Here is a 12,515-nt window from a genome sequence, read left to right on the forward strand (position 1 = left end):
TATTATTTAAAGAAAATTTAGTTTGCAAACTTACTTTTCACAGAAGTCATTCAAAACACCCCAGTAACCTTCAGGAACAACAAACCATTCACAGTCACCTGGGCCAATATTTATGTTAACTGAACAGAAGTTGTTATTTTCTTGATGACCTAGCATGTGAAAAACAAAGAAATTAACTGTCACACTATAAATTACATAGAAAAAAATATGTCTTTAGAAATGACAGCTGACAAATCTTCAACAGAGAACATTCTAGTGATATTCAGTTCTTATTATATAGTAGTTTTGTGTCAAGTCAGGTTTTAGAGCTGAATTTTAGTTAACTTCTAACTCATTCAATAAAGGCTTTCATGGAAGGCACTAAAAGTCATACTTAACAGTGTACACACTGTTGGGGAACCTACAGTATGTGTGTCCAAGCAGGACTGTTTGTACCACTGAAAGCTCTAAAAGTTTGATATTGGTTCAGGCTCCAAAGCAAGATTCCTTGGCTAAGTCATAACATGAGCTCGGACAAGTTCTCACAACTTTCTGACTCAGTTTCCTCCTATGTAAGACTACATAATAACAACTCCATGAAATCACTGGGTTGCTGTGAATGTCAATAAAGTAATAAATGTTAGTATAGTGCCTAATTATGATAAATAATAAATATTAGCAATCATAAACACCATTACTACTTTTCTCTTATGAAATACTCCCCATTTATCACAAAGAGTATTAGGACATCAGAAAAGAAGAAACCAGCTGTGCGTGGTGGGGCACACCTGTAATCCCAGCACCCAGCAAGCTGAGGCAGGAGGATCTCTGTGAGTTCAAGACCAGCCTGGAATGCATAGTGAGTTCAAGGCCAGCCTGAATTACCAAGTGAGAGCCTGTCTCAAAAAAAAAGAAAAGAAAAGAAAAGAAAGAAAAGAAAAGAAGAAAAGAAAAAGATTGCATTGTCTAATATAATAACCACTTAAAATGTGAATTAGAATATGCACTAATTCTACAGTGTACACTAAATTTCAAAGACTTCATGTAAAAGAAATGTGAAAAGTCTCTGCAATTTTACATTCATTACATGTTGAAATAATTTTGGGTATAATGGGTGAAAATTAATTTCACCTGTCTTTTTACCTTAACATGAATAACAAAAAATTTTCAGCCATGCTGATTTGCATTATTTTTCTGTTTGGAACAACTAGCGTAAACAAATCCTTCAAAGAACTGTTAAAGGTTACACAGGACAGTAGGAAAACTTATGCTATTCAAACAAACAAAAAAAACCAAGGGACAACTGACAAAGAAGTAATCTATTACATTTGCTCTTTACTTAGATTTATAAAGAAAAAGAGGTTCTTTCTGACTGGAGGATATTATTTGCCGAAAATAATTTAAGTTGGATTGGAGATTTTTAACTGAAATGAAGCTAAACAGAACCAATACCATATATAATAGAAAACTAGTGAGTTCAAGTGGCTTATTCAATGATATCTAATGATGAAGCAGGGAGTAGAACACAGTTCTTTCCACCATTTATTCCAGAATTCATTCTACTTTATCTGTGAATAAACTATCACAGGATTGGGCATCAAATGGCCTGAGAATAAAAACTACAACCAATGGTTCTAACCATGGCTGTACAATTGAATCTCCTAGGGAACACATTTTTTTTGCTGTTATTTATTTAAGAATACTCACACTTGGACCTCAATCACTGGAGATTAATTACATATTTTTACAAAGCTTACCAGGAGATTTAAATGAGCAAGCAGGACTCAGAAACACTGAACCAGGTGACTAAAAAACAGCAAAGCCCTATTTTGAAACAATTCTTAAGTTATGATTCATTAAGAAAGTGACAAAGGAAGCAGTCTAGTCTTCAAGCCACTGCTGCTTCAAGTAAAAAACTGAAGTAGCTCAGGGGGCTATGTAGCAGCTAGTCACCAGAATAACTGCGTAGCTACCATCACTTCTCTCTGAATTGCCAAGGCGTAGCAAATAGTAAACACTTTACATATCACTCCATAAAATTTCACATGAATCTAAGGGAGCACAAAGAAGATGGTGTATTTGTGTAGGATACAAATCTGAAGATAATCTATTGAAAGGAACAGTTAATGCTTAATTATTGTTGTTCTTTTAAAAAAAATTTGGACCAATTTTGCATGTTTATATCTGATAATCTGAACAACTAGTTTGAACAATATGCAGTATCTATAACAACCATTGTTGAATTACTACCATTTTGTTTAGTGAAATTCTTTTTTTTTAACTATTTCTTTTATTTTATTTTAAAAATAGAAAAGGAAGTCTAAAGACTGAAACCAAAGTGATGTGTTTGATTAATGAAGACTAAGAACTACAGAAGGAATGTGACCTGCTAAAGCAAAAATCTAGTTAGTGACCGAGTCCAGACTCAATAGCAGGACGTGTGTAATAATATCTCATCCTGTTTTCTGATCTGCAAGTAGCAGCCCAATTAGAGGACTGTAACTTACACGTTTTTTTTTACATAAAATAGATGGAATACATTAGAACATGTACTGTTTGACAAAACTGTTGTATCCATTTAGATATACTAAAGTCAGTGGTGGTAAACCCATGGCACCCATGCCACAGTAAGGTGCTCTAAAAGCTCCACCCTCACTGCACTAAGTTACGATATACCCTGTCAGCCTGTGCAATAGATGAGATCAACAACAAAGTCTTTAGGCTACATGGGCCTATTTTTCCAAGAATTTTCCAATGACATTTTCATAGATCAAATCATCATTATTGTTTCTGAACTATTATATTTTAAAAGGTAACAAAAAGAAAACTCTGGATAATCTGAGCTCTGTCTAATGTTCTAATGGAATATTCCTTTCTGTTTTATTCATTTTAAATGGAAAGATTTCCAGCTTCTTTTGCATGTTTCACATTTCAAAATTCTACTGCAGGGGAAGTGGCGTTTGAGATAGTCTCCATATGCAGTTCAGGCTGGCTTCGAACTCACTGTGTAGCCCAGGCTGGCCTTCAACTTGCAGCAATTCTCCTGCCTCAGCCTCCCAAGTGCTGGGATTACAACATGCACCACCATGCCCATCTGTTAATTCTGTTTTTCCATTGTATGAAATGTTGGTTCATAAAAACTACCTGGCTGGGCCGGGGAGATGGCTCAGTAGAATAAGCACTTCCCTGGCAAGTGCAAGGGCCTGAGTTCAAACCCCAGTCTCCACCTCACCCCCATCCTCACCTCCATCCCCCCCCCACCCCCCCCCCAAAAAAAAAGCACTACCTGGTGTTCTGCTGCCTGGAACTTTCATGTATAGTTGAACTGTGTTCATGCCCAGTATGGTATGACCAACATGGCTTAGAAGATTTCCTGCTGATACGACACGCACAAAAGCAGGAAGTTTAGTCAGCTCATGTAGCTGCAACTTCCACCTGCAATGAAAGAGATTAACAGTGATGCTCTGCAACAAACACTTATGTAAGTTAAGCATTTATTCAACTTCTTGTGTTCCAGTCAGATCTGTAAATATTTTACTTTCACATAGGTAATATTTGAGTGCTTGCATTTTTTAAAATTTCCCAAAGAAGCACAAATTGACATTCTATTTTTATATGTGGATTATTACAGAAATACGTATTTTTAAATAATTTTTATAATAAAAATATAATTTCATGAATGTGTAGTTAGCATAAAGTTGGGGTTTTGATAACAACTATATGAAGTTTTAGGTCAAAGAATATAATTTAATTGTAAACTAGCGGAAATTAGTATAATCTTATCTATCAACTGATAAAAGTGCCAAATAACAATGGGGAAATTTCAGGCAATTCTCAGCCTTAAAAAGAACATTTCTTTGTATCTGTTCACATAAATATTACTATAAGGACTTACTTCTTGTCATCAGACAGGTCAATGTTGGTCCCAAACTTTATGGTTTTAAAGGGTCCTTTCCTTCTTCTTCCAGAACTTAAGAGATGAGACACAATATTAAAAATACACCTTTTTAAACAGAAATACTAAGTGTATACTAAGAATGACTTACTTATCTGAAGATGTAGATTCACTATCTGAATAGTCTTTATGGTGACTTCTTTTTTCATTTTCTTCCTAAAGATCAAGATAAAAAAATTATTTTAGCTTAGCATTTCACAATTGGCTATCCTTTCCATCATATAACTAAAAAAAAATTTCACATGAAGATTGAATGGCATCTTGTACAGCAATTAACCACTAAGAAGAATATATGCAGTGTATTATTTGTTGAAACTGTACTTTCGATTTGATTTGAAACTGTCTCATTGCTATATGTTTATCAATAAAACTTTGAAAAGAAAAAAAAAAAGATTGAATGGCATTGTCTGTTTTGAAAAGAACTTTGTATGGGCCTCTTACACATGAAAATTTCTTCAAATATTACATTAAATAAAGACCCAAGAAAACACAAATCTCCTTGACAAAATATCCAAACTTCCTCTACCAGACACAAAGTTATACAATTAAATTTTCATACTTGTCCCGTGTTTAAGAGAGAATAACTTAAAGCAGAGAAGTCTCTACCTAGAATATAAGTGTTCTATGTAATGCAGCATAGGTTCACGCATATACACACAACAAAGTACTTAGAGGAGGGTGAGATGTTTTCTATTCTTGTTTATGGGAAAGGGAAGACATTTTTCCTGGGTTAAATCATAATTCCACAATGTATTACACAAATGATTAAAACATTTAGGCTGGATAAATATAAGTGCCTTTCAATGCAAATACTTTCATTTACAATTCTTGTGTCATAGACTTGGTAAGTGTTAGCACTATTCTATGTTTTCTAAGTCAGCAATACTAACATTTTGGCTTCTTTCCCTTTAAATGTATGTTTTATAAAAATTTTTAATTGTTCTGGTCCATGCCTTAAAGTATAGCAAAAAAATAATCCTTTATTTGCTATAGATCCTTTCCCATTTAAATATCCTGTGTCTTATCTTTGCTTTTACAACTCTTTCTCCAAATCTTCCTTTGATATTCTTTCAATCACTTATTATATTCTGATTATAATAGTACCATGCAGTAGAAATCTTGAAATTTTAAAATACACAGTTCCATATGCGCAATGCATTCATTGTAACTCATGAAAGTTCCAGGATTTCTTTGTAGGATACACAGTGATAGTAATAAAGGGAACATAACTTACCTATTTACTTACAGGTATTACATTTATTTATTTGTTTGTTTATTTATTGTTCAGGGTCTCACTACACAGCCGAGACTCAAGTAGTGATCTGCCTGATTTCTGCCTCCCCAGTGCTGGAATTAAAGGCACGCACCACCATACCCAGACTCCATCACTGGCTCATCGCGCCTGGGGGCAGGGCCAGGGTGCAAAGCAGAGCCAGGGATCAAACCCTACCCCCTGCGCTTACCTAAGCAAGCACTTAGTTTGCTCAGCTATTGTATCTATTTATAGGTACAAATGCTGCCTTGATTTTTAAAAATGTGAAATCAGGATAGAATTTTTCAGACAAGTAAATTAATGAATTACAAATTATAAAGACTTTCAGCCAGATATTATTAAGTATCAACTGTAGGGTACGTGAAACACAGTGTAGACATGCATTTCAGTACTACACTTAATGGACTCATTTCTATGGGCGTTTTAGTTCACTTGGTAGAATTCACAAAGTTGTCATTATAGTGCAACAGGATTTTAGCATCACTGCTGAAGGGCCTCTGTAGATTTTTCAAAGTTGCTTAGAATTTTTCCATAAATTTTGAAATAATTCTTCTAAATGTCTGCCTCTGCCTTCAGTTTTTATCCTTATAGACTAAGATTGGTAGAAAGGATGCTAATGCTCTGTAAAAGAGTTATCAGATAATACTAATCTGACAGAAGATAAAAATGGAACACAAGATGAGGGATTCTGCCAACATAAGGCAAGCTTAGGATGTGCTTTCTCCTCTAAATTGTTTCTCATCCAGGCCCAATTCCGCCCTCCAAGCAGAAGTTAGCACGCTGGCCAACATTTCTGAGAGGCCAGGGGCACTAACTATCCTGTAACACACAGGACAAACCCCAGAACAAAGAATCACTCAACCCAAAATGGCAAGAGTGTTCAAGTTAAGAAACTCTGCTCTAAATAGAAATGCCCCATAAAAGAAGGATATACTGAGCTAGATAAAGGTTTTATTTCACCACAAGGAAATCTAATTCATTTTGTCAACCCTTAGATTTGCTTGGAATTCATCAAAAGCAAACTGGATAGCACTTATAAAGTATTTTTTATATAACATCAAGTAATGACATGCTTACAAAAGTAATGCATCACTTCAAAACTAAAAAAAACAAAACCACAACTATTAAATCACCAGAACAATCTTCAGAAATTAAATACTTACTCGCAGTGATTCCTGGAATGAAGAGGCCTGATACTGTGCATATTTAGCAATTGTAGTATGAGATCTATTACTTTCACAATGCCAGATTTTCTTCGTTCCAGTAGGATCCCAGTTTTCATCTGCTGGTTGTAACAACTGTGTCCTTACTTCTACCATATGTTCATTGTTAGCTTCCACCAAAGTTTTTGTAGAGAAGAGTCCCAGGTCTTGATAAATAAATAAAAATAATAAATGAAAACTGTTTTAAAGTTCCACTCTCACTTAAGGGGAAAGCCTTTTACAGTGTTTCATTTACTTCGCCCACAACAAACCCAGTCCTCTACATACTCTGAGCTATGGGGTGAGTTTGTAGACTCATACGCTGAAGCCCTGGACCTACCTACTTGTCATGCCATCCCAATAGAGCAAGAAATTACCCCAAATTTCACTTATTTAATTTCTTTCAAGGCTAGGAAATGTTTATGGGACTATGGTGTATATCAATAACATAAATGTGGATTTATATTTTATATTCAAAATTTCTTCAATTAGTTGACCTACATAGTTATATTAGATCAAAATAAAAGCTAAGTTTCACAAAATTATCAGCAACCAGTATCACAATCAACATATATTCAAATCATAAATTTTAAAAAGTAATACACAGGTTTTCTCTTTCAAGAAGGAAAGTTAAAATTTTTAAAAGTATCTGTCAGTGCTTTAAAAGCTAAAACAGTTAAACTCTTTAAAATTTAAAGCTTACCTAACTTTAGAGCTCCAGCAAGGCCACGTATTACTGTAACAGGGTTGTTTGGATTTGTACAAAATTGATGTAATGGAGGAAAGAAAGCATCACGTTTATTTTCCAACTGTAAAATTAAAGTATGTGGTTAGCCCTCAGAAAAAATTATTTTATTTAAATACTATGAGCAAAGTTCACTTTTTACCAAAATTTAAGTAATATAATTTGTGTTTAACTGTCTATTTTATATTTTACAATATTTTATCATTTATGCTTTGATTCCAATTGTGATTAGACAGTAACCATATTCACTTCCCTTGTCCATTTTAAGATATGTGGAAGAAACAAACTTTAAATTTCAAAACCAAAATGTTTTAAATATTGTTTAACTTGAAAAAGGGATTCATGCTACAACATGGATGAACCCTGTGGACATTATGCTCAGTTAAGGGGGGGCTGGCGCGTCGTGTGGGACTGGGAATCGAACTCTCCTCCCTGAGCTTGCCAAAGTGGGCACTTAGTTGGCTGAGCTATGTCCTGTTGGGTCTATGCTCAATTAAGGCAATCACAAAAAAGTCAAATACTGGAAGAAAAGCAAAAAGCAAATGAACAACAACAACAAAAAAATCAAATCAAAACAAAAAGAAACCTGTATGACTCCACTTGTATGAGATATACAAAGTAGTCAAATTCATAAAGCAGAAAATACAATGATGATTTCCAGGAACTGAGGAGAGTGAAAAAGGAAATTTATTTAATAGGCAGAATTTGGCAAAATACAAAATTGTGGAGATGAATTGAGTATTTTTAACCTAATGAACTGTACATTCAGAAATGGTTAGCACAGTATATTTTATGTGACATACTTTTTAAAAAATCATAACAAAAAGGAGAAAACACTTTTAAAAGAAATCAAAAATTTTTTTTCAAATTTTATCAAAGTGAAAGCAGGTTGAACATCTCTAAGATAGATTTTTAAGTTTGTGTATTTTCTACCCAGGCCCCAGTTAAAAAGTTTTATTACATGTCCATTCCACTGTTTCCCTTATACAGTAAGGGATCAGTAACTTGGTTACAGGAAAGACTGCGATCATTTGGGCTCTCTAGGCTGAAAGGACCAAATCTACAAAACAAGTATCATTCTATAAATGTTAGAACAGTTAACTAAGTACATTATCCTAACTTTATAATACATACACTAATTTTTAAAAAACACTTGGGGTAGAAGTGAAAAGGTAGAAGGAAATGAGGTAGAAGGACTAATCTGAGAAAAACAAAACTAGGAATTACTTTGATTGAATGTCTATCAATTTCCTTTATCAGATGTCTAAACTTCTATAAAGTAAATATCCAATTTTAAAAATTTTAACTTACTAAGCCTTGTGATATATATCTACATTTTATGTTCTCAAAACACTTCTGAAGGTAGATGATGAATCTTTCTTTTGATAGATACACAAAACAAGTGAATATTGAGGCCCATCCAATTAGTAGAATAAACCCAGTTTACTCAAAAAGGTAACCTTTTAGGTAACTATTGCCTAATATTGCTCAGAAGTAGGGCACTAAAAAGTATTTCTCATTATTCTAACATAATCATATATACTATCTATGAAGTCATTTATAAAATCTTTTGGAAAATAATTTTCCCCAAAAATATTTATAGTGCTGCCAATAATCCTTAACACAACTTAAAGGGTATCCACATAAATGTAAAGGCTTTAGGAAAGACAGGTAGGTGCAAATACTGGTTTGACTAATGTTTAGTCAAGTCAATTCAGACTCACATAAATACTAGGTGTAGGTGGGTTCAACTTGTCCTTTGGCAAGGGAGGATATGGTGAAGATGGTGGTCTTGGAGGTGGACATTTATCCAACAAAATGCTACTATTAGACAAGCCATTTTTACCTAGATTCCTTTAAAAAAGAAGAAAGAAAAAAAAATCAGCTGTCCATTTACTTAAAAAAAAAATCCTGAATTAAGTCATAATTAAATGACTTTGTCATTTGTACAAATCCACATTTCAATCCATCAGACAAAATGAAGTACAATTATTAATCTTAGCAAACACTTATCTTGATTCCTATTACCTTCCACAGGGAGGGAGGTGGCAGGGGAGCACAACACAGATTATTTATAAGAGTACTTATTTGCTTGTAAGTTCCTAATTTATTTTCTTCATGTGAAGGAGAACTATGACTTTCAATTTCCTTTCTACCATCTGATTCTTTTCCATCAAATGGTACAATATTAACTTCACAAAACAAGGTCTAGATAATAAGAATAGACAATGTTTCTTCCAATGTCTCATCCTAGCAATTATAACTGGAATATTGTATTGATAACAAAGAGTTCAAAGCTGTGATGTTTCCCTCTCTCTTTTCTCAAATCTGAAAAAACTTTGTCTATTACTCCTCAGCTAATAAAATTAATCAAGACTCCACTCTACTAAAATTTACAACAAACTATACCAATGTAACAAGCAACATATAGTTGCTATCTATTCAGACATAGCATGTTATTATTTTCTAGTTTTCATTTTTTCCTTTAATGTTTATTAAAATTAACAATTCTTAAAATGTGATAGAATTATCTCCACACAAGAATTATTTTTATTCAAGGAAAAAAAATATTTCCAATTCCTAAAAAGCTTCTACCCAACTTAGAAAATCAGGAAGAAGTTGGCCTCCAGCTTTCAAGTCAATATAACTAACTTACCTCAAGCAATTATCAAAAATTCCTTCAAAACCAGTAAAATATCAAGTACTTTTAACATATTAAAAATTCAGATAAGAAATTGAAAAGTATAATTATATGCAAACTCAAAAACTCAGTCATTTCACTTAATAAGGAACTAACCATTTTTCATTACACACTATAGAACAACACAGGTTATTAATTTATAAATTCCACAAATTTTTTACTTTTTTGTGAAAGGGATTGAACTCGCTTTCAACAAAATAAAAATTCTTGGCAGAGACTGATAAACAATTCAAATATTATCATTACACAAATGCCAAGATAAAATATTCACTTATAATATTTGTGTAAGTAATAGTTTTCATGCTGAATTATCTGCCACTCTAACTTTGGAACTTAAACAAAATATGCTTTAGAATACATAAAATTTGTTTTCCAAATAAGGATATAGATTTACTCCTGTATAGTAAATGATTAATTCTTTAAGAAATTGAAAGACATGGACCATGTATTAGACCTTACTACCAAAAAAAGCATCTCATGCTAATTAAATGTGGCACCAAAAATCAAGCTTGTACAACATTCTGGACATTGAGAGAGATTAGAAAATAGAGTTTGACACATTAATAAAACTGTCTCTATCATTTCTACAGTTCTGAGACAATTTTTTTTAAAATGGCAAACAGAAAAGTACAACAATGGAAAATGTAACTGCCTATATTTAAAATAGAAAAGAAAGGAGAGGCATGATTAAAGGAGAAGATAATGCTTCAACCATCTAAATGCTGCAACTACAACTTTAACCATAAAATAAACATATTTTGTGTAGCACTAACTATTGAAACATTTAAAATAAACCAAGAATTAGTTTAAAAAATAACTATCACTTTAAAAAGGTTAAAACGCACAAGAGGGTACTCAGAATAAATAGTACAAATCTAGTAGTTTCCTACAGTTCCAAACATTGACTGTCTCTATCTATTAAGAAGTCTGAAACAGAAATTTCCTGAAGGAAATGGTGTATATGTTTGTCTATATAATGACTATAAATGTTGTCCATATGAATACACTTATCAATTCTAATGTAAAGGACAGAGCTGTGGAGACATTGAGCAGGAACAGATTTTATCTTCTGGCCACCAATTAGAACACTTCAAGTCAAATAAAGAAACTTTACTATAAAAATCCAAAGTGAAGAGCAAAAGAGTTGAAGAAAGAAGCAGGTGCTGGAAAGGATTAAGATTATCCCATTTTAAATCCCTTTCTCCTATTTTAAAACTCCTTCCCTGAGCCAAGCATAGTGGTAAGAGATTAGTGTTTGCCTAATTATTTAAAAGATTTACATAAATTTATTTTCAAATTTTCTCTCCCACATCACTCAGTAGAAAATGACGGCAAAAGTGCTTTGTGGGCAAAGTCATCTAGACAAGGAATACCAAATCTCACACACCTATGTCACATTCAAGTTTCAGTTCTAGACTCTAGCCCAGCACAGGGCCTCATCAACAGAACACAGATATGGCAAACCAACATAACACCTCTGACTTGCCACCTTAATCGTTTTCTCTAACCCTCAGAATTTTTATTTCTAACTTATCAGAGTAGTTTTTTGCTTCTTCATTAATAAATCTAGGGGCCGGGAGATGGCTCAGTAGAATAAGTGCTTGCTTGGCAAGTGCAAGGGCCTGAGTTCAATCCCCGGTTCCATCATAAATAAATAAATAAATAAATAAATGCAGGCATAGATTCAATGGAATAACCCAAGCAACCTTAGGGATCTATCAAGTTTTGATGGATTTATTTAGTAAGATTAAGTCTCTGCCATAAGGCAAAAGTACCTTAATGAGTTAAAAGCTAAAAATGAAACTATTAGAATGTACTTACTCTGAAATGATTGTTCATATAGACCTTAAAAATGAGCTAAAGATTATAACCTTTACTACAGTCAGAAACACAACTGACTATACACCCAAACATGAAACTTTACTAATGAAACTATGTGCTATTTCATACAGTTTATAACTTGGGGAACAAAAAACAGCTCCAAGACAAAAAAATGACAATATTCCTCCAGAAAATCTTTAGGCCCCATATAGTCCATGATGTTAGCTTAGACTGTTCAATTTCTCTCCATTTTCTAGCCACTGTCCTGAGTCTATAGAGAGTAGATTAGGAAAACACCTTTGCCTCAGCAGGGCAGAAGCAGCAGAACGCAGGAACGAGGACAGAGGCCATAGCAGGCAAGTGTGAAGCAGGTGGAAGGCAATCAATTCGAGGTGCCAGTGCACAGCTCTCTCTGGAGAGCCAGGCAGAGCTCCTGATCTGGACACTCCTACTTTCCGCAAACACACTCATGACAGGGCCAGAATTCCTATGTCTTCCTGCTAGGCCAGGTGTACATATGCGACAATCCCATCAAGTAGCTTTTTATTATTTTTATTAGTAAAAAGATTGATATGAGTAATTAGATCCATTTGTACTACCAGTGGTACAAGCTGCCTAATGAGGCAGCCATGAAAGCACAACCAGTAGACCAAGCTAGGAAGAACGTGTTACAGAGGTCAAATGTTGAAGTGAATACTAATGAAACTTCTGAACAAAAATACTAACACAAAATACTCTGAAATAAAACTTTATAAACACCAAAATTTTAGAAATTCTGGAAGTTTACTATATATTCTACAACAGTTTAACTTAAGAGATCATCCAATGTGGTATTAAAT

The 12,515-nt window shown here is 33.6% G+C and overlaps 1 protein-coding gene across 6 annotated transcripts in view; it reads right to left on the reverse strand.

Annotated features, from left to right (window-relative positions):
• The window catches only part of Kdm6a (lysine demethylase 6A), a 201,491-nt gene that overhangs the window by 28,533 nt on the left and 160,443 nt on the right, over positions 1 to 12,515 (reverse strand). For all 6 annotated transcript variants that reach the window (XM_004645303.3, XM_004645306.3, XM_004645307.3 and 3 more), the window contains 7 exons: positions 8,879 to 9,008; positions 7,113 to 7,218; positions 6,371 to 6,576; positions 4,026 to 4,090; positions 3,875 to 3,949; positions 3,266 to 3,414; positions 35 to 149 (listed from right to left, as the gene is read on the reverse strand). In XM_004645303.3, the coding sequence (XP_004645360.1) occupies positions 35 to 149; positions 3,266 to 3,414; positions 3,875 to 3,949; positions 4,026 to 4,090; positions 6,371 to 6,576; positions 7,113 to 7,218; positions 8,879 to 9,008 (846 nt within the window). The remainder of the gene's footprint in view (positions 1 to 34; positions 150 to 3,265; positions 3,415 to 3,874; positions 3,950 to 4,025; positions 4,091 to 6,370; positions 6,577 to 7,112; positions 7,219 to 8,878; positions 9,009 to 12,515) is intronic.

This window comes from Octodon degus, unplaced genomic scaffold, assembly GCF_000260255.1.
Source record: "Octodon degus isolate 3935 unplaced genomic scaffold, OctDeg1.0 scaffold00223, whole genome shotgun sequence".
Classification (NCBI taxonomy): Eukaryota; Metazoa; Chordata; class Mammalia; order Rodentia; family Octodontidae; genus Octodon; species Octodon degus.